Below are 23,030 nucleotides of genomic sequence, written 5' to 3' on the forward strand. Positions count from 1 at the left end.
TGTATTTACCGCAGTTTGAATATAATGGATCAGAAAAGGAGAGGCCCTCAAATTATCTATAGGTATATCAAAAAATCCTTGTATTTCCTTTTGATGCAAATCTATTGTAATGGCATGAGTCATACCTAATTTAAATAAGAAGTTTTAATTCAGAAATTAAATATACAAATTAAGTTAAAATAAATTATTACAAATATTCTAATATTTAAACTAGGTTTTATAATTTTTTGCTCATTTTCTTAAAATTTTTTTTTAATTACCAGCTTTGCAAAGCATCTGCGCTAATAGTTTTGAGACAATACACCCCCTTTTTCTCATTTTACTTTGTTTACAATAAGGTAAATAAGGTATAACGCCTATAATTTGTCTAGCAGATGATGTTTTGCATGCATAAGTTAAAATCAATAAATCCATTAAGCTATTATTGACATTTCTGTGAAATAAAATAAATATAAGTTAATTTATAGAAATAAACTTTGATATGGTCTGTAATATAAAAACATCTCTACCTCTAACTGAATCTCCTATATCAACTACCGTTTCTATTTATATAATTAATATAACAATTCAATGAATTTATAACCTTTGTTAGGCATTTGTACCACAATACAGTTTCCAAGCTTTATACCTAAACGACTGATATTTAAATTTTACATATATGTATGTAATATTTAATATAAAACTTGCACACTAGATTCGTTAATTCTGAATCTGCATTACCACTCAAAATTGTAAACTCTTTGGCTTCCATATGATTAGTATGTTTGTATGATTTAAATATCCACAGTCAAATTCACCAAATCCTTTTTGGCGCAAGATTAATTGCTTTTACTAAGCCTGATGGTGGAGTTCGGCCAATCGCAATAGGGTCTTTTTTTAGGAGACTATTAGCTAAGATAATCGTTGAGCGCATCAAACCTGATGCTTCAAAAAAATGTTCCAAACATATCAACTAGGCTTTGGTACTAAAGGGGGATGCGAAATAGCCGCTCACTCTCTTCGCATATATATCGAAGATCCTCCTCCAGACGCCGTAGTCTGTAAGCTCTAAAAATGCTTTTAATTCTTTATCCAGAAAAACATTTTTAAACATTTTTTATGAAAAATTCCCAGTTTATGCAAGATTTATTGAACAGTCTTATGGCTGTAGAACCCCTCTCAAATTCGGGGAATATACAATTCCTTCTGACGAGGGTATTCAACAAGGAGACCCTTTGGGCCCTCTGATCTTTAGTTTAGGTATACATAACCTAGTTCATTGTCTAAAATCCTCTTTTAATTTAGATTAAAACATATGGTATCTAGATGATGGTACCATTTGCGGACCTTCTAAAAATATTCTTGCAGCGATAGATTATATAGAGAAAAATTCTCTAAACATAGGCCTTACTCTAAATAAAGCTAAATCGGAAATATGCTTTTTAAATTCAAATACTCTCAAAGTCCAAGGGTTTAAAATCATCAAAAAAAGTAAAATTAATCTTCTAGGTTCACCTTTAAGCAGTTTTTCCAACTGTGAGGTGTTCGTGGAAAAATTTTTCGAAGGCTTATCAGGACTCGAAACTATTTTAAACGAAATTCCTTCACACCAGAGCTTTTTTCTTTTAAAAAAATATTTATTTTTACCAAAGATAGTACATATTTTTAGATCTTCTTCCTTTTTTTTAAATAATGAAATTATTAATCGTGTTCATGAATTTTTTAGAAGTTTATTAGAAAATATTTTAAATATTAAATTGGAAGATTTTAATTGGGGTTTCTCACAATTACCCTCGAAAATGGGTGGTTTTAGATTTATATCCTTTAAACCTTCTATCTCTTTCCTCATTTTTGGCATCGAGTTTGATGAATAACGCCATGATATCTTCTTTTATCTCTCCTAAAGATAACCTTTTAAACTCAGCCTTGACAGCCTGGACATCTTTAGCTCCACCTGAAGCTGTCTTACCCACGATCTTAACATACCAATCTCTTTTCGAACCTTTAATTAAAAAATTTTTTAAAATAATCTCATCAAAACCCCCTTTGGAGTATATTCAACTATTACAGAATGCTGACTGTACTAGTGGCTATGAATGGTTGGAAGCATTACCAAGTCGTAACCTAGGTAACTATCAGATGAACAATTAAGAGTTGCCATAGGCCATCGACTTGGATGTAACATTGTTCAACCACATACATGCATCAAATGTAAAACATTAGTTGACTCCAAAGGGAGACATGGTCTAAATTGTATATATAGTCAAGGCAGGCATGCAAGGCATGCAGCAATTAATTTAGCTATTAGCCGTTCTTTTACCAGGGCCCGAATACCAAACATCCTGGAGCCTACAAATTTATCGTTAGATGATGGCTTAAGACCAGATGGTTTAACTTTTGTGCCTTGGTCTTTAGGGAAATCCTTAATTTGGGACTTCACATGCGTATCTTCTTTCCCAAAAAATTTAAATTCTAATCCGATATAGCCGAGAAAAAAAAACAATGAAATATTCCAAATTCACAAATTATATTTTTACACCGATTGTCATCTCTTCCCTTGGACATATGCCAAGTGGAACTTTCAAGTTTTTAAAAAATATAGGGGATAAGATAAGAGCCCTTACATCAGAACCTAAAGAATCTTATTTCTTAAAACAAAACCTCCAAATCATAATTTTAAAATATAACTACACATGTTTTTTGGGAACTTGTAGTCCCACCTCGGTTTTTATATAATATTTTATTTTATTTATTTTATTTTATTTTATAATTTTTTTAATTTAGTATTTTAACGCTATGTATTATTTTACACAAATTATATCATAAATAAAAAAAATGATTTTATAAAAAAAAAAAAAAAAAAAATTGAATTAAAATATAAATTAAACATACTTGTCAGATATTTATTCTATGCTATCGTTTATAATATATACCAATCAATCAAATGGAATTATTTGCTTGTTGATTTAGATAATATAAGAAAATTATATTAATAAATTTTAATTTTCGCCATATATTTTATTGTTCACTAATTAATTAATACTCATATTTTTCGAGGTTTATTTTTATGAATATAAATATTACCTATAATTAAAGTGTACATACAAAAATTTAGCTTAGCATAAGAATATGATATTGATAGTCTGAGATGTCAAAAGAAACAGTATTTCGTGAGAATTATTTGAGTTTGGTTAATCATTTAAATATAGAGAAATTATCATTTATTAATAAGAACCAGCGCTTTAACATGGGGGGGGGGCAATAATTAATTTAGCCAAATTCTAAGGAGCAGGGTCAATATCTTGTGCTCCTTTATTCATGATACATAGTTTTCTCTTATATTTTATAATTGAATTATTTTAAAATTTTATTATCGGATTCCCCTCATCTATTAGCATAGAAATTTAAGCGGCCCCTGATGACAGCTCTAGACAGTGGCGTCGCTAGGGGTCGCCCAGGGGCTCGAGCTCCTTAAAGCAAAAATTTTTTTTTTAATGGCTCCTTAATATCCCCTTGAACTAAAAATAAATTTTTTTGATAGCTCCCTGAATGATTTCTTTTATAATTCCATTAAGTAATATATAGATTTAATTTTATTATTTAGAAATTAATAAGACTATTTAAATTTTTATTAAATGAATACTATTTAATTATTAGATTAAATTAATACATATAAATTATATTTTCACTATATCAGCTTGCAATCAAATTCTGTATTAAAAATATAATATCAATAACTCACTAAATATTAATTTAGCGTTAACAGTTGAAGTTTAATTGACTTTTAATATTTAAATTATTATATAACCCTAATTAAATAAATATAATCATATATTATTTTAAAATTAACAAATTTAATATTGTAATTAGCCGAGTTCAAAATGACTAATCAACTGTATATTTATTTTAAATTTAATTGTCATACCTATTCCTAAAAATATTTTCATGATCCAAATAAGTATAAGAGATTATTTTATAAAAAGTAAATAAATAAAGATATAGTTTATAATCCTCTATTATATACAGTTCATTATAAAATATTAGATAAAATGTCACTTTTATAGACGTATTTGACAACTATATAATATATTACAGTTAATATTATAATAAATTTCACTAATAAATGGTTTTGATAATAAATATATTAACAATATGCATTCAAGTATTTAACACCATCTATTTAGTAATAAATAATTATAAAAATTAAACATTTTATTATTCATCCTGCAATAGATGTAATAAATTTGATCTCTTCTCTTCTCTTCTCTTCTCTTCTCTTCTCTTCTCTTCTCTTCTCTTCTCTTCTCTTCTCTTCTCTTCTCTTCTCTTCTCTTCTCTTCTCTTCTCTTCTCTTCTCTTCTCTTCTCTCTTCTCTTCTCTTCTCTATTTTTTTTCTTTTTCTAAAAACAGTTTCGAATTAAATTTTTAATACAAGTATATTTTTGATATTATTACAAACTACTATTGTTTTAAGATATAATATCGACAATATATAAAATCTTAATTGTTTCATCATATCATTCTGGTCCTTATTTTATAGTTAGAAAATGTTTCATTTCTAATATGGCATTGCTGTGTGTAAATAACTCCAGGCTGCAATATATTTGCATAATTATTTCTTTCAAAGATTTTTAGTGTTTTTATTTTACCAATTTATCCAACATAATAAATTCTGATATAAGTTTACATCGTAAGTGTCATGGCTATTACAGCAAATTAACCAGTGTATATTATTTGTGTTGCTATGTAATTTAAGATTATTACAACAACGGCTGAGAGAATATGATTGCATACTTTAGATAAACAATAATGGTCAACTGTGTAGTCGTTTATATATCATTTAAAAGGGAAGATAATCTTTTAGAAATTTAATATCTCACGTCAATGTAAGTTGTAAGAATTATATTATTTCATTATGTGGTATTTTATATGCCAGTTTATTTTGTATGCATAATACAATAAATGACAAAATATGAAAATCAGAATAATTGTTCAGAGTTAACTAATTTTAAAAAAGTATAATATATTAATATAAAACCCGGCCCGCAAATTGGGAAATATGGGGGCTTCGCCCCCCATAGAATTTTTTTAGTTGAGCCCCCTAAGATTGTAAAGGCTAGCGACGCCCTTGGCTCTGCCTCAAAATGTTAAAAGGCGGAGGCACAGCAGCATTCTGATTGGATAGTCTGCGTGGATCCTTCACCTATAACATCTTAGACAAGTTAAGGAATAGGCGGTGCCAATAATTTTATGATGGGAAATAGAATTAACTTGTTGACAGATTCTTAATCCCCATATATTTAATATGCCTTTACTCACAAGTACACCAAACGGTATTTTTAAGCAAAGGATCCTTTTAATTATTAAAATTTTGAACAAATATATTCAAATAAGAGGTTATCTATCTCAATGTAAATGGTGGCTAAATCCTATATATCGCTTATTGTCTAGAACTCGAACCATTAAAGTATCAATCATTGAATTATAATTGTATATAAATAATCGTTGCTTTATCATAAAATTTGTTTTTTATGATAATATGGTTCTACTATTTTTATATCGAATGAACTAGCTCAAATCCTGTCACCTAAAAGTACCAATGGACTAAAGAGGGTATCATTTTTATTTCCAACAGACTTATTTTTCTGATCCTTATCTAATTTATTACGAAATTTTAAACTTTTTTCCCTTAAAATATAATTAAACGAAGTACAGTATACACTTTATTATATCTATTGTTTAGTGTTTTAGTATATTCTGAGGTTGATTGCAAATTTTCAACGTCGCAAACAAAAAAAATATGATTTTGCACTATATAATATTTGTACTATAGGAAATTAGTCTTGTTAATTTTACAAATAATAATACAGAATATATTAGTTTTAACGAAAAAAATATATAATCACACAAAACTTGCTTATGTTGTTCTTTGTGGGGCAAATATTCCTCCCTTACTTTAGTATTAATCAACCAATTTCATCTAAATTTATTTTAGGCCGTGTTTTAATATAAGATTTTGAATCGCGATTAAAAAATCAATTATATCTAAATTCATTAAAATGTTTTTTTTTTCACCCTATTCAACATCTTGCAATTCTAGGATCCAAAATCGGATATCGTGTAGGTAGGAGTACTCAAAAAATAAGTGTTTTATACATTTTGTAATTGTAACATAAAATGAGTTGTCTATATAAAACCCCGACCCTTATTAGGCATCACGTCAATACTATTCTATTTTTTTTACATACATATATTTTTTAAATTATTCACTCAATTTTTGAGTATATAAGTATATGCCTGGTCTTTTGTGTTGCCTAAGAGTCGGATTTCTGTATAATTATTTATTAGATAAGAAATGGATACACGAAATTTTATGTAAATCTTCCGAGAAATATAGGTAATTCTATAATTCTGTGTATTTCTAAATTTATTAGTATATTTTCGTTTATTTTTAATTCTTCTTGTGTTCTTTATTAAAAATATTTAAATATATAACTGATTAATTAAACTGAGTTATAAAGATTGCAATGGACATTAGATAAATTTTCTCTAACATTAAAGATTAAATTTTGATTTGTCAAATATTTAAAGTTGAGCTGTACCGTAAATAGCTATGTTTGAAATTCAAGATCCGTTTGCATGTTGTACTCTGTAGTCATTACTTTTCAAAAATCTTAAATTCTCTTGACAAAAGAGAGATCCTTTTTAATATTTGGGTTTAAAAATTCAACATTCATTTTTAACTTTTTTTTTTGTAGATTCTTGCAATAATTTTGTTGTTTTTCTATATTTCCTATCTTTATATTCCAAAATAATATTCATTATTAGGTTATATTTTGACGTACCCTTTACTGTAATCAATATTAGAGAATTCAATTTTATGATTTCTTGTCCATATTTAATCATGCTATTAAAATTTATCTTATTTTATTGGGTCCATAAATAGATTAACAAGAAAAAATAAGATAAAGATATTATTGATGATAGTATATAATCTAGATATTGAATTCCTATTTTAGTTTACACCTTATATTAGAAAAGCATCTGTATTTACAGTTGAATATACTTTATTTAATGGTAATCTTATGTATTGTTTGTCGTATAGTCTATAAGATTCCATTTTCTTTTCCATTTAAAAATTTTTTAACATAATGTTTCTACACGCACTGGTAAAGTTCAGGTATTTATTATTGAGTACAATATCTTTCCTGACTTTTAAACATTCAATATTTTCATAGTCTGCAAACTCTTCGCAAAAAGTTATCATAAATCCAGTAGGGTCCTCACCACACTGTTGATCAAAATTTAACTTCTTGTGTAGATTCGATAATTTCGGATACACTTAAATTTGGGTTATTTTTAGGATTGTATTTTAAATATAATTGATAAAGCAATTTCCAAGTTAAGGCAAAAGCTATTTCCGGTGTATCAGCGTATAGGGGGGCAATTGAAAAACCGTAATGTTTACGAATTAATACGCCATATCCGACTATCTCATAATCAGAATAATTTGATGACAACGATCCTTATTGAATTTGTTTCGTAAACATACGTAAGCATCGTTTTCATAACTTTCACCTTCACAAATTATTACACCAATCGTGTCACGCAAATATTCTCTGGCCACATTTCCGTGAACATGAATATCATATTCGCAAAGGACGCAAAACACTATGTCGCGGGCGGACATAATTTTGTATTCTGGTGGAAGAGACTTAGAAAATTGTGGATTCGTTAGAAAAGACTTCAAAAGACTATTTAGCATTTTTTTAGTCTGATCAGTCTTATATATTGATACTAAAATTATTATTTTTTGTAATGAATTAAATTTTTTTTTGAAAAAAAACATGGATGTTAAATATTACCTTAAAAATAAGGTCCCGTCATACCGTTCTGCAGGTAAGTATTTAACATACTTGGCGAAATGTTTAAGCTAATCATTCTGTTTTCCAAATAGCCCATCATTTTATTGTACATGATTATCCCCAAACCTTTGCCTCGATATTCTTTCTTTACATAATACCAACCAATACAAGCCTTCTCCGAATTTAGAGTTAAATTATATATAAGACCTAAAACATTTAGTAAAAACAATTTTTAAAATCGTTTACCATGATATTCACTTATCATCCCTTCTGAAATTTGCCTAATCTAGTAATTATCAATTTCAAGCCAATAAAATTCTTTCTCCTAATCCATCTCCCTCTCTTCCAAAAATTGTTTACAATATATCACTATAAATAAGAATATGAAAAAAAAAACTTTTTTTAGTAAAAGTTAATTATATTTTAAAATAAAAAATACAAAATTATTTTTTATAAAAATGTAATAATAGCCTACAAATGAGTAGACCTAAAGACCTCCAGTAAAATATATGGAAGAAAAACATACCTAATAGTGCTCCCCTTTTAACAAAATCATGTTTACATCTATGCATTTATCATTGCATTTTTATATAATGAATGATTTGGATGTATCATCTTTTACTTTATAATTTTACTAATTTGAGCCAAAAAATATGGATTCAAAATAATTTTAAAATATACTTATTAAACCTGAACTAATTAATTTTTAGACATTTTGTTAAGTTATTAGCATTACATATTAAGTCTATGTTTTACAGAAATGATAATTTGTGACAGTTCAAGAAGCAATTAAATCATCATAACCAAACAAAGAAGTTCCAAGGTTTGATGATAAAAATAGAGTTCTTCCTTAGTAATGAAATTTCTAATCATTTTTTTTTACTTCAAGAAACCACAATATTTATCAATCATTATAATTTATATTATATAAAACACACGGATTTCGGACTCCCAATAACTATAATCATTATTTTAATCGGTTTTCGGTTTGAATTTCTGAAATACTACCCAAGTCTTTTAATCTTTTCCGGTTACAACCTAACTTAAGTCAACTATAAAATGCAGCGTAGCCATGTTTTATGCCAAATAATATTCTAATCAATCTTCAAGATGAGACTCAACCTAGAGGCTTAATTTAATATTTTTTAGGCTAAAAGCTTAACTAAAGCCACAGTAGAGATGGTAAAAGTTAGGTAATTTAACAACACTATAAAAAAAAATTCTGATTACATTGTTGTGCTCATCCAGTGCTCCTAGCCAACCATCTTTGGATACGTGATATCGAATGTATAATTCCGCCTTAGAAAAATTGCGTTCTACGAGTTCAGTACTAATAAAATTCCAAATTTCTTCGAAAGCCAGTTTTTTAATAATTATTTTAACCATGAAAATTGAAATTTTAAAATAAATGTAAATAAATTAAATTGATTTAAATATTTATTATATAAATAATAAGGTGCGTGTTACGAAATTTGTATAATAAATAATGGCTATAATAGGTAAAAAGAAATTAATCACTTTTAGATAAGTAGGTAGCTATTAAGCCATTGTTATTTAATATTATATTAACCCTAATCTAAATTAGGGGTCTGCAGCGGGCTGGGTTTTAGTCAGCCCAAGGTTCCCAGCAAAGTGGGCGAACGGACACGGGCTGGCATGGGAGGGTGGGAAGGTTAAAATTTTTCCAACTTTTATTAGTTATTTAAAATTATTTGGGTAAACATTTTTAAAAATAAATGTATGTTTCCATAAACTTTCAACATTTTTTAATACCAAAAATTTGGACAACCGAGGATGTTGTCGTAAGGAAATAAATTCGTTTGAATATAAGATCGACGTGGATGAAAATCTTCATTTCGCACGTTTCCGCAAGATCAAAGAAAATTCAATTAAAGGGGTATTAAATTATAAACGCAGTTTAAAGTAGAGAGCATCCACCGTCAAAAATAAATACAACAGTTGGGGGGGGGGGGATTGTTACAGGGGAGAAAACCGGTCCGGCCGGAAATTATTTAAAAATATTTTGCCGGCCCGGCCCGAACTCGAAATTTTTTTAAAAAAGTTTTGCCCTCCCAACCCGGCCCGAATTTATTTAAATATAGAAATTAATTTTTATAATTACTCAGAATAAAAGGGCATATGTTTAATGGCATAATTTCTATAAATAAAATCGAGTGTTTTTATTTTACATAAATACTTCAATATAAAATTGATAAATTTAGATATATTTTAGCCCGGCCCTAAGCCCGTTTGGGCCGGGCTGGGTTCGGGCCGGGCCTATTTGTAGATCTCTAAGCACGGTAGCTAACAACATAAGAAAATTTTGTAACATATTTTAAAAAAAAACGATTATGGGGTTTTTTTCTATTTTTTACTATTTAAATAGGATATTTACATTTAATACATGGTTGTTATACTATATATTTTGTTAAATATTTAAATATTATTCTATATCTATTCACAAGGGATCCTATTTTTTTTTTTGTTAAAATTGGTCTCTCAGTAATAATATTTAATTTTATTCATGCTGATTATTTCGGTAAAATTCATAAATACATGGTATGATTATTTATATTATTTAATTTAAAATTATATATGTCCTTTCTTAAGGGATCCTACCTTTTTACCTATATTGGTAATCTCAGGCACAATATTCCCATTTATTTCTAAATTTTGCACAAATCACAAAAGAACGATACGTGTGGTATGATATATTTATTAATTTTAATAATATTATATATATATCTAATTCATAAATATATCTTCCTACCTTTTAAAAAAATAAATAACTTGAGGATTGGTTACCCGAACAAACATTCGTCTTTATCCTCAATATACTTACTCTTCTGAATAATATTAGTAAATATTCCTTTGATTTTTATCCTATCATTGTTCCTGCTAAATAAATAAGCTATTGATAATAACATTCATTTATCTTATGGCCGATACATTAAATTTTTTTAAATTTAAATTTTTTTTTTTTATATAAAACTTTGATATCCCATGCTTTGTGATTCATGGCTATCTTTGATTCCGTGCTATTGATGATTACCACGCTACACTCTCCTCGGCAGAGGGCTGGTAGTTTAAGATAATCATCTTATTTTATTGGGTCCATAAATAGATTAACAAGAAAAAGGTAAGACAAGTTAGAGATATTAATCCATTATTAGATAATATATAATCTAGAAATAGATATTAAATTTTTTTTATTATAGTTTTGCTATCACATTATAATAGAAAAGCATCTGCATTTACTATCGAATATACTTTATTTAATGGTAATCTTAAGTATCGCTTGTCGTATAATCTATAATATTCCAATTTCTTTTCCATGTTAAAATTTTTTAACATAATGTTTCTATACGCACTGGTAAAGTTCAAGTATTCATTATTGAGTTCAATATCTTTCCTGACTTTTAAACATTCAATATTTTCATAGTCTGCAAACTCTTCGCAAAAAGTTATCATGAATTCAGAATCAGGGTCCTCACCATGCTGTAGACTCAAATCATATTTAACCTCCTGGGTAAATTCAATAATTTCGGATACACTTAAATTTGGGTTATCTGTGGGATTGGATTTTAAATATAATTGATAAAGCAATTTCCAAGTCAAGGCAAGAGCTATTTCCGGTGTATCAGCGTATAGGGGGCAATGGAAAAACCGTAATGTTTACGAATTAATACGCCATATCCGACTATCTCGTAATCAGAATAATTTGACGGTGTCGATTCTACGCCTTTATTGAATTTGTTTCGTAAACATACGTAAGTGTCCTTTTCATAACTTTTACCTTCACAAATTTCTGCATCAATCGTGTCTCGCAAATATGTTTCTCTGGCTACGTTTCCGTGGACTTGAGTATCATATTCGCAAAGGGCGTAAAACGCTACGTCGCGGGCGGATATTATTTTATATTCTGTTAAAAGGGACTTAGAAAATGGTGGATTCGTTAGAAAAGTCTTCAAAAGACTATTTAGCTTTTTTTTAGTCTGATATACTGATACTAAATATATTTTTGAAATGAATTAAATTTTTAAAAATTTGGATGTTAAATATTACCTCTAAAATAAGGTCCCGTCATACCGTTCTGCAGGTAATTATTCAACATTTTTGGCGAAGCGTTTAAGCTAATAATTCTGTTTCCCAAATAACCCATCATTTTATTGTACATGAGTCTCCCAAAACCTTTGCCTCGATATTGATTTTTTACATAATACCAACCAATACAAGCCTTCTCCGAATCTAGAGGTAAACTATATATAAGACCTAAAACATTTTTACAATTTTGTATTTAGGGGGAAAAAAAATCGACTTCCATGATTATTCAACTCATTGGCTGCCTGATCTCCTAAATTTCAATTTCATGCCAATAAAATCTCTCCTGTCTGTTTAGACATAACAAAAAGATTAAGTGATAAAATAGAATTTCCTAACCATCTCCCAACTTATTCTCTCACAAAAATTGTTTACAATATATCACTATACAAACAAGAATACGCAAGAAATATTAGATAAAAAATAAACGACTATTAATATAAAAAATGTAATATAGCCAAAAGCTTACAATAAATAGAAGGCTAAAGATTTCCAATGAAAATTTAAGGTGGATGGGGAAACCTATCTAATAGTTCTCACCCTCTTGAGCTACGCCTGTGCATATAACATGGCAAATGTTATATTAAATGATTGATGTATCACCATTTACTTTTATTACTATTTATATTTAAAATTTCTTGTGCCAAAAATGGATTTAAATAATGTTAAATTATTCTTATAAGACTGAGCCTAAATCAATTTATTTATTTTAAGACATTTGCTAAGTAATAATAGTGTTGTAATATTTAAATGAAAACGAGAAATTATTATTCAAATTATAAAAGAATTATAACGATATTTATTTAAGATTATAGACTACGTTAATGATTATTTAAAGAAAAGATATATAATTGAGATTTTGTGTTAAATCAACTTTTTCCAAATCTTTGGGAAAGTATTTTATTTTATTTTTGAATTTTATTTCGTTTTATAACCCTTTTTCTTTTAATTTTTTCTTTCTTTCTTTCTTTCTTTCTTTCTTTCTTTCTTTCTTTCTTTCTTTCTTTCTTTCTTTCTTTCTTTCTTTCTTTCTTTCTTTCTTTCTTTCTTTCTTTCTTTCTTTCTTTCTTTCTTTCTTTCTTTCTTTCTTTCTTTCTTTCTTTCTTTCTTTCTTTCTTTCTTTAATTATTTTTATTTTAATTTTTATAATTCCGCCCAATTTATTATGGTGTAATTAATAGTTATGAATAAAAGGAAAACTCTTAAATTATGTTAATGTTTCAAATTCGATATCTATATTAATTAGTTTATAATTTTATTTAGATTGCAATGATACTCAAAACATCGCAATTTAATAATTGGCAGCATTACAAATTGAAGTATAAGTTTTATCGAAATGATAATTTTTGTGAGAGTTCAAATGCAGTACCATAACCAAACAAGGAAGCTCCAGGTTTTGATAGCAAAAGTAGTGTTCTATTTTAGTGATTAAATTTCCCTACTTTTTTTTCTTTGCTTTAAGGAACCACAATATTTTCTAAATTCACTATAATTTATATTATATAAAACAAATGGATTTCGGACTCCAGGCAACTATGATCATCATGTTAATCGTCTTTCAGTTTGAATTACTAAAATACTAACCTAAATCTTTTGATTTTTTCCGGTTACAAATCAATGATTTGAATGTCCTTTTTCTAATAAAACAAAACTTTCTTTCTTTCAATCTTTCTTTCTTCCTTTCTTTTCTTTCTTTCTTTTCTTTCTTTTTTTTCCCCTTCCTTTTCTTTCTTTTGTGTCTTTTTTCGAACTAAAAATATTAATACTCACGTAGTAGTATGGAAGAAATACGAAATTTGTACATAATAAAATAATATAATATCCTCCTCATCAATCTTATATAGAGAGATTCGTTTTAATTAATATTCATAAAATATTTGCAAACTAACCGATTACATTGTTGTGCTCATCCAGCGCTCCTAGCCAACCATCTTTGGACACGTGATATCGAATGTATAATTCCGCCTTAGAAAAATTGCGTTCTACCAGTTCGGTACTGATAAAATTCCAAGTTTCTTCGAAGGCGAGTGTTTTAATAATTATTTTATCCATCATATTTTTTACGGTACTGATAAAATTCCAAGTTTCTTCGAAGGCGAGTGTTTTAATAATTATTTTATCCATCATATTTTTTAAAAACAAAAAATTAATTTTTTTTTTAAAATTAATTATTTAAATTTGATTTTTAAAAAAAAATTCGTACAATAAATAATACTTAAATAATACGTGGCAATGGTAAAAAAATGAAAATTGACAACATTTTATTTTGAAAAAAAAAATAAAAATTATTAAAAAAAAATTTTATTTTGGCAAAGTAGGCGACTATTAAGCCATCGTTTTTTAATTATTATATTAACTAGCGTAGCTAAACGGCTCGTTTTGAGCCGATTTTTAAAAACGGCTAACTCAATATTTCACCCTGAATAATATTAGGCAAGGCTGAAGATTTTGTTTGTAGAGGGAACAAAGGTTTGGACATCTATTAGCGAAATCTCGAGTCTCGGGAAATATTTTTCAGGCTAAAATATTGAGTTGCCGTTTATCAACACTAATATAAACCCTAACCCATATTAGAGGTCTGCAACGGTCTGGGTTCAGCGCAAGACCCTGATCTAAGTGGGCGGGCTAATTTTTTTTAAGTCTGGGCGGGGCTGGTTAAAATGATTCGACTTTTATTCGTTAGACAAAATCCTTTAAGTAAACATTTTTAAAAAAGATATAATATGCTCCATAAAATTTCAACACTTTTAAATACCATAGTTCCGACAACTTAGGATCTTGTCTTAGGAAAGATATTAATAAAGTTTAAAAAAATATATATAATATCGAAAGTATGATGGATTTGATTGGCATGGAAGAATATAACATCGACGTGGATGAAAATTGATTTTACACGTTTCCACAAGAGCTAAAGAAAATTCAATTAAAAAGGGATATCAAATTATATAAATGCAGTTTTGAAATAGACAGCCTTCACCGTCAAAATTAAATGATAACAGATGGTCACAAGAGAAAAGCACGTGAGCTAATTTTTTGGAAATAACTTATGGCCGAGCACAAATTAATCCCAATATAGATCACTAATTTAGTGTCGTTAAATTTGGGCTCAATTTATCAAAACGACTAACCCGATATCTTAGCCAAAAAATATTGGGCAAACCTGGAGATTTTCGATCATAGATGGCAAAAAGGTTAGTACATCTATCAACGAAATCCGTAAGTTTTGACAATCATGCCGTTTAGCAGACTGGAATCATCCTGCAAGACAAATCAACTTATGAAAATCAAAACTGAGAAATAATTCTAAAATAAATTATATCTTATTTAACTTTCCTAATTATACTTGTTTTTTTTCTTCATCATATTAAAAAAGAAATGATAGAAGATATATAACCTTTAACCGGGGACATGGAAGGGAACGTTTCTCAGGAAACGGAATTTGGTGGAAATTATGGAGCGCTATTGGAACGGATGAATATCTTCGGGAAATTTCTGGAATATTCCGAAAAAGAGAGATTTATTTATTTATTTTATTATAAATATAATATTTATATTATAGTTAGCTCAATTTATAGATAAGTTTTTCTTTCTTTCCCGTGGGCTTCACATAACAATGTTTTAACTCACATTTTAAGCATATTACTATGTTTTAAATGATTAATAATATTTAAAAAAAAATTTGTATAAAATAAAAAAGGTTAAAATTTTTAATAGATAACTTTATAACCAAGTTAGTTGTCTTGAGATATGGGTTTTCGACACTCAAATTTAATATATTAACCCCAAGAGCAAAAAATAAACATAATCCTTTAAAAAAATATCTTAATTAATACTTAAATGTTAGCAACTGATCCTATATATATAATGATAATACCACGTCGCAAATATAAAAGATAATCTTCTTAGAGAATGTCTTAATTAATGTTTAGACGCAATAAATTGATCTATATATAATAAGTAAGAGTTGATCAAAAATTGTGTATTAATAAAAGTAAAAATAATTTTAAGAACCGTGTTTCCTGAAAGTTTCGAAACGTGAAATAAAACGGAACACAATTTTTTAACCGGAACAGGAAAACAGATGATCTGTTCCTGTTATCCGCTTTTAGCCACCCCAATTTTTTTTAAACCAAAACTAGGGCCGGGTCAGGCCAATTTAAAAATATTTCTTAAAAATTATATCAAATTAATCATTTGTAAAAATATTCGAAAAATCATATAATAAATTGAAAGTTCAATATTCATTTACTCTTATTTTCGATTTTCCTTTTGTAAAAATTAATGTTTTTTTTTAAAATCCCAGCTTGAGCCTTACAATTTCATAATTATGTAGATCTCCAAAAATATGTGAAACAAAATATTATTAATTATATTAAAATACGCCAACTTGCTAAAATAAATATAATCGATCTTCATTATTTTCGATATAATAATCATTAATCATTTGATAGATTATATCTGTAAAAAAAAAAAATTCAGCAGCGATTGTGGTGCGACCTGGGCCCTACTGTTAAATTATAACCAAAATCGGGACTTCCTTACGTCAGGTCTTAAGATTTTAGCGGTAAGATCGCTTACAGATAAGCCGTCTCTGGTTAACTTCCTTTTTTTATATTCAGGCGGTCTCACTTAAGAGGACTTTGGTAATTCTAAAAGTTGACACACAATTTTAAAGTATCTAAGATAATTTTGTTCACTGATTACTATACTTTTTTCTTACAGATTATATTTATATATGCGACAGTAGTTTATAAGTATATAGTATATCAATTTTAAACGAAATAATATAATTGATGATTAGTGTTGCTAAACGGTTCGATTTGAGCCGATTTTTAAAAACCGCTAATTCAAAATTATAGCCGGGAAAGTATTACCTAAGCGTCGAGATTTCGCCAATAGATATTCAATCCTACGTGCCACCTATGAGCCAAATATTTACGCATGCGTATAATATATTTGTGGATAAAATGCTGAGTTAGCCGTTTTTAAAAATCGGGTTAAATTGAGCCGTTTCACAACACTAATGATGATTTAAACTTTTTTTATATTTTTTTATGTCTTTTTTATTATCTTGCACATTTTTGAAAAAATAAATATAAATTTATTAATAATTGCAAGCTCAGGTTACGAATGGCTGGAAGCCATCCACAGTTCCAATCTTGGCCTCCTCTTGACTGGGCGAACAGCTACGCATTTACATAGCCCTCCGCCTTGGCTGTAATGCCGTGATTCCCTCAATTTGCATTGACTATGGCCATACCATCGAATCGAAAGCTTACCATCCCTTGCACTGCAAGTTCTCTCATGGACGACAACCGCGTCATAAATCTATTAACAACATCCTCTTAGCTGCTCTTAAAAAATGTTAATATTCCATCCACCCTCGAACCAGTGAGCCTCTCAAACGAAAACGCCATACGCCTCGATGGCATATCTCTCATTCCCTGGACCAATGGTCTCCCACTAGCTTGGGACTATACCTGTGTCAATTTTGCCGCCAAGTCCAACCTTTCCTTTTCTGCTATCGAAAAGGCTGAAATCATAAAAAAAACAAATATGCTTGCCTCACCAATACCGCATGGAAGTGATGTTCTCAATTTCATCAAAACTAAAGGATAAAAAATGCAGATCTCAGGGGACCCCAATGAAGGATTTTATCTTCGTCAGCGGATTTCCCTGTAAATCTGCCGGTCCAATTTTTTAAGCATTCACTCTTCTCTAGGGTGATTTGTACCCTTTTTTTTAATTTTATTTTTTTTATCTCATTTCTCTTTTATACATATATATTTTTTAATTCATTTTTAATAATATTTTTATTTAACTTGAATTTATTTTATTTTTAATCAAATAAATCACATAGTTTTGATAATGTTGACTTTATAAAAAAACAAAAATAAACCCTCCCCTCCCATCAAATAGATATATATTATATGACAATATTATCAATTAATTAATTTAAATAAATAAAATGTCATGTGACAAGTTCACGTTATTTTATTATATTATATTTTCCGGCATTTCTGTCTTCCAATGATTCTCGTGGAGTTAAAAATTCTGATTTAAATCTAAATCTCAATTAATCAAAATGGCCGAAACATCCTCACTTTATGCTATACCACTATAAAATTTAAAATTTTTTATAATAATAGATAATAAAAAAACGTTTTTCGTTCAATTATTACTTTATATTTATAAAAATAAAATTAAAAATGGCGGAAGTACAAAAAATTAGGGGTGCCTATTTGCCTTTACAATCTCAGGGAACAACTCAAAAAAAAAATTTTTACACCTTTTTTTAGCCAACATTATCAAAATTACATTTGATATATAAAAAGAAAATTTGAAAATTTTCAGGAAACTCTTAAAATATCTAGAGAGCTCGAGCTCCTGCGTTTTCCCTAGTGACGCTACTGAAAAAAAATAGAATTTAGGAGAACAAGATAAAGAATATTTAAAAAAGATGTCTAAAAGAGGAAATAGCCAAGCTAGGAAGGAGAAGGAAAGGAAAGTGCAAGGAGGCATGAAAGATTATTCGATAGAAGACTTAGTTAGAACGAATAATCGATGTAGCGTGTTTATGTCGTAGCTTAGGTCGCTAAGTTTTTGAGAAGGAAAAAAAAGCTTAATGAGGGGGGATATGCTTGGAGATGTTTTAAAATGAAGTAAGCTAGATGAAGTATTAGTTAAGAAATATTGATGGCATCTAAACCACTAACTGTGGATCCGAGATCTCAAAAATCCCTTCTTCGTCTACACTCATGCATTTAAAATATAAAAATTACATATGATAATTGCAAAGTAATTTTTTAAATTAAAGCTTTTGATTCCTATATCTTACACGTAAACTTGAAAAAAATCATGTCGGATTTATTATAGCAATCATTTTGAATTTCTTCCACCTCATGCATTTATAAATGAAGATGCTTTAAAACATTAGAGGTGTGGTTCATCCGTTGCAACAATTTTGGAATACCCAATAAGTGTTAATTATATAAATATATATTTTTTTCTTCTAGATCATACTACAAACATCAACATGGTATAAAGTTATTTGCTCCGTATCTCTAATCCACAGACAGATAACATAGATATTTAATGATTTAATATTAAAATCGGCCATTCCCTTGCTTAATAAAGTAATTAAATATATAAGCAATTTATGGGCGTGGGTAGCATTTCTCTGCGCAACGTTTTAATCAGCTCTCACAGTTTAAGTTATAGTAAAACAATTATGCGTACAAGTACTTACGGTTTGCCCACAACGTGTGAAGGGCTCTTCATTGCTCCTCATTTTTTCCCTCTATTTTTAAATCCAATTTGATGTCTTCAAAAAAAAATCTACCGTAGCTCTGTTGCTTGACAACGCTAGAAGGCTCAGGCGCTAAAATCATGGCCTATGCAAAAATCGAACCCATAGGTTGGCCTTGTTATATTCCTTCCATAATATATAATTATTTGGAGATGAGAAAACAAAAAATAGCAGGGATAAAAAAATTGAGATAAGGTGTGGAATGAATGGTATATTTGTGGAAGAAAAAAGTGACCAGCAAATTGAATTGAAAGCATTAGAAAGTCAATTTTGAATGTGATTTCGGCACTTGGGTTACTTTGGAAAAATATGAATAGCATGTGTCTGTGTGGCTATTTAGCAACCACCGTCGATGGTAATACCAAGTTGTTAGGGTGCTGAAATTAAAACCGAGTTGTCCTTAATTTTGTAATAGTTTTTGTCATAGTTGAATGTAAATATTTGTTAAAATCATGGTGTTGGAATTATTAAGCTATATTTTATATTTTATTATTTATATTTTATATTTTATTATTTATATTTTATATTTTATTATTTATATTTTATATTTTATTATTTATATTTTATATTTTATTATTTATATTTTATATTTTATATTTTATATTTTATATTTTATATTTTATATTTTATATTTTATATTTTATATTTTATATTTTATATTTTATATTTTATATTTTATATTTTATATTTTATATTTTATATTTTATATTTTATATTTTATATTTTATATTTTATATTTTATATTTTATATTTTATATTTTATATTTTATATTTTATATTTTATATTTTATATTTTATATTTTATATTTTATATTTTATATTTTATATTTTATATATTATATTTTATATTTTATATTTTATATTTTATATTTTATATTTTATATTTTATATTTTATATTTTATATTTTATATTTTATATTTTATATTTTATATTTTATATTTTATATTTTATATTTTATATTTTATATTTTATATTTTATATTTTATATTTTATATTTTATATTTTTTATTTTATATTTAGATTTATAAAATTTAATTTTTTGGCTATTTTTGAGTTATTTTTATTTTATATAATATTATTTTTTGTATAATAATGATGCTTCATAATTTTTGGAGTATTTTTAGTTTATAATTATGATTTCAAGGGTGATGACAATAAATCTATTAATTATCCTTTCCTATATATAACATTATGTAATTTAATAACTCTATTTAATCCGATTTACTTATTTTACATAGTGATAGTCATAATATTTAATATTTTTATTACTATACTAGTATTATAACAATTATTAAAAAAAAAATAACGAAATACGAAATATGAAACAAAATATATCAATACAATTATATAGAAAATTTATCAAAATTAAATACATCAGAAAAATTAAATATTTATATTCAATAAACTATATATTAAAATATTGTTGTTGATCATTTGAATATTAAAACATTTTAACTGACGTATCCTCTTCATTATTTTGGTCAGGGAGGAGTTCAATCCCTATTTAATTGAAATATAAAATTTCTAGTAATAATCACTAGGGGTAACCGCTCTATATATATATATTATTAGTTACAAAACATGTAAGGAATATATTTCACAAGTCACTTTCTGTGAGAATTATCTTTCTTAGATATAAAAAAATAATTTCCAAGTTTTCTAAATACCTCGCCATTCTATATTTATCTATTTAATATAAGTAATAATATAACATAATTCTGATTTACATAAGATATTAAAGTAGGGTATCTTGTAGCGAAATATTTATTCATAACCCGCAGGATTATTTAAATTTTTTGAAACTTATAATTGTTTGATATTAGATTCTGACAAAGAATAATTGGGTGATGTATGAAATGGCCAAAGGAACAAAATAAGAAATAGTTAATTTGGTACAAATGTAGAATGATGAAATTTTTTTGGATTTTGGGTAATGATTTGGGATTTTATTGATTATGGAAAATATTTATCAAATATGTAGAGTCATCTGGTATTAACAAAGTGGTAAATAGATTCAAATATGAATTTTGGATAATTTATGATAATTAATTTGGGGATTTAGGTGAAATAGTGATGATATATAATTAATTTTGGGAAATTGATTACTCAGTAAAAATTGAACATTATGGAAAATAATATTATGAAAACATGGATACTAATGATGTAGTGATATTTACGTAGTAATTAGGTTTATGGATTACTATGATAATTTGGACATTGGGGAAAAGATTACTGATTAAGGAACCTTGCTAATTTGGAAATTGGGAAAATGCTACTAAGAACCTGGAATTTTGACATTGGGGAAATGATTACTGATAAAAGAACCTGGTTATTTAGACGTCATTAAATTACGTTGGGACTCTGGAATATCAGCCATAGTCACCATAGAGCTTAAATATGAGGATGAGTGGAGGTATGAATTATCAACTCTAGTCACCACACTCTAATCAGAAGATAATTAGAATTGATGTTGTACATCGAAGAAACTCGGGAGTAGTTTCCCAGCAGATTTAAGTTAAAAGGGGATATTCTATCGATGAGGCCCATCGAGAGTGACAGGTTATGATGACTACTCAGTTAATGGTAGTAAGGTGGTGTGTGGGATCAAGTAGGAATTGGTGATGGTAGTCACATATACCTCATTGTGGTTCAAGCGAAAACGAATCATTCAAGGACTGTTTAGCGCCTTGTGGACTATCCACGTTGGTACGATATGATTTTTGTGTAAAGAAAGTTTGAGAATTATTGATGGAAAGTATGGAATAGGATGAGGATGTTTATATATGTCTGATTGTATAATTATGATATTGTTATCGGATTAATTCTGATTAAATGGTTTATTTGATTGCAAAAGTTACACTTATATATAATTAATTCAGGCTCTCATTATCTTCAATTTAGAAAAATTTTGTTTCTGATATAAATGTGCTTTAGCAAATAATCTAAATTTCTTATTTCACCCCGAAGCTTAAAATAATTTTTATTGATGACTAATTTCCATTCAATTGTGTTGAAGCTGGCCCTACTGGAAGGCATAGGAATAGAAATGCATCTAATTTCGCTAGTAAAAATATTGTTCGACAATCATAAAGTGGTATCACAACATCTGAACATAAAATCACAACCATTTAAGGCCAACAGAGGGCTGAAACAAGGTTGCATTCTATCACCTATGTTATTTATTGTAAAATAATGAACAATATTCTGAATCCTTTAAACAAGAATATGCTCTTAACCCTCGCTATCTGGATAAACAACGTGATAATAACATGCACACTCTGAATTTTCTATGCTATGCCGATGATGTATGCATATTACCAAACTCTACTAAGAATTTACTGTCATTGTTTGTTAATAATTGCTACGAATACGGATTAAAAGTTCATTACTCGAAAACTAAGTTAATCGCGTCCAATACATTTGCATCTAACACAGACCCCTTTAACTTTGATGATAATGTGGTAGAAACGGTTTCAGATTGTAAGTACCTAGGAACCAGGATAATGTCATTAGGCACCACAATATTGGATACGAAGTTGAGGACAAACAAAGCGAGATCCCGATACCATCAGCTGACGAAATTAAGGTCGTCCAACTAGATATTCACGAACCAAAAGATAAGACCCTTCAAATCCATAATTCTACCCATCTTAACATACGGATTAGAGACGTGGCAGGACACCAAATGCAATATTAACACATCCAAGACCTTTATAAACAAATGTCTATGAAGAACTACTAAAACTTACTACCCATAAAACACTTCCACAACTCT

At 27.8% G+C, this 23,030-nt stretch overlaps 2 protein-coding genes across 4 annotated transcripts in view; both read right to left on the reverse strand.

Annotated features, from left to right (window-relative positions):
* The window catches only part of LOC135931979 (phosphoribosyl pyrophosphate synthase-associated protein 2-like), a 32,225-nt gene extending 30,987 nt beyond the window's left edge, over positions 1–1,238 (reverse strand). The window contains exons 1-5 of the mRNA XM_065469298.1: positions 684–1,238; positions 584–636; positions 476–542; positions 261–433; positions 10–125 (exon numbers count right to left, since the gene is read on the reverse strand). Of these exons, the coding sequence (XP_065325370.1) occupies positions 10–125; positions 261–433; positions 476–542; positions 584–636; positions 684–751 (477 nt within the window). The 5' untranslated portion in view covers positions 752–1,238. The remainder of the gene's footprint in view (positions 1–9; positions 126–260; positions 434–475; positions 543–583; positions 637–683) is intronic.
* A 5,617-nt stretch (positions 1,239–6,855) lies between these two features.
* Positions 6,856–14,145, reverse strand: LOC135931980 (uncharacterized). 3 transcript variants are annotated; one of them, XR_010573238.1, is made up of 5 exons: positions 13,835–14,002; positions 11,910–12,092; positions 9,075–11,853; positions 8,091–8,213; positions 6,856–8,051 (listed from the first exon to the last, which is right to left on the reverse strand). XR_010573238.1 is itself a non-coding variant. In XM_065469300.1 (4 exons), the coding sequence occupies exons 1-4, from the start codon at positions 14,070–14,072 to the stop codon at positions 11,471–11,473; spliced, it is 756 nt and encodes a 251-aa protein (XP_065325372.1). In that variant the 5' UTR covers positions 14,073–14,145; the 3' UTR covers positions 10,322–11,470. The 3 variants fall into 3 exon arrangements, 2 of the variants coding, with proteins under 2 accessions (XP_065325372.1, XP_065325371.1); XM_065469300.1 differs by lacking the exons at positions 6,856–8,051; positions 8,091–8,213 and adding an exon at positions 14,041–14,145 and having other exon boundaries at positions 10,322–11,853; positions 11,910–12,116; positions 13,835–13,968; XM_065469299.1 differs by lacking the exons at positions 6,856–8,051; positions 8,091–8,213 and having other exon boundaries at positions 10,323–11,853; positions 11,910–12,116.
* Positions 14,146–23,030: the final 8,885 nt, after the last annotated feature.

The sequence above is a fragment of the Gordionus sp. m RMFG-2023 genome, chromosome 1 (assembly GCF_954871325.1).
Source record: "Gordionus sp. m RMFG-2023 chromosome 1, tfGorSpeb1-WG-v2, whole genome shotgun sequence".
Classification (NCBI taxonomy): domain Eukaryota; kingdom Metazoa; phylum Nematomorpha; class Gordioida; order Chordodea; family Parachordodidae; genus Gordionus; species Gordionus sp. m RMFG-2023.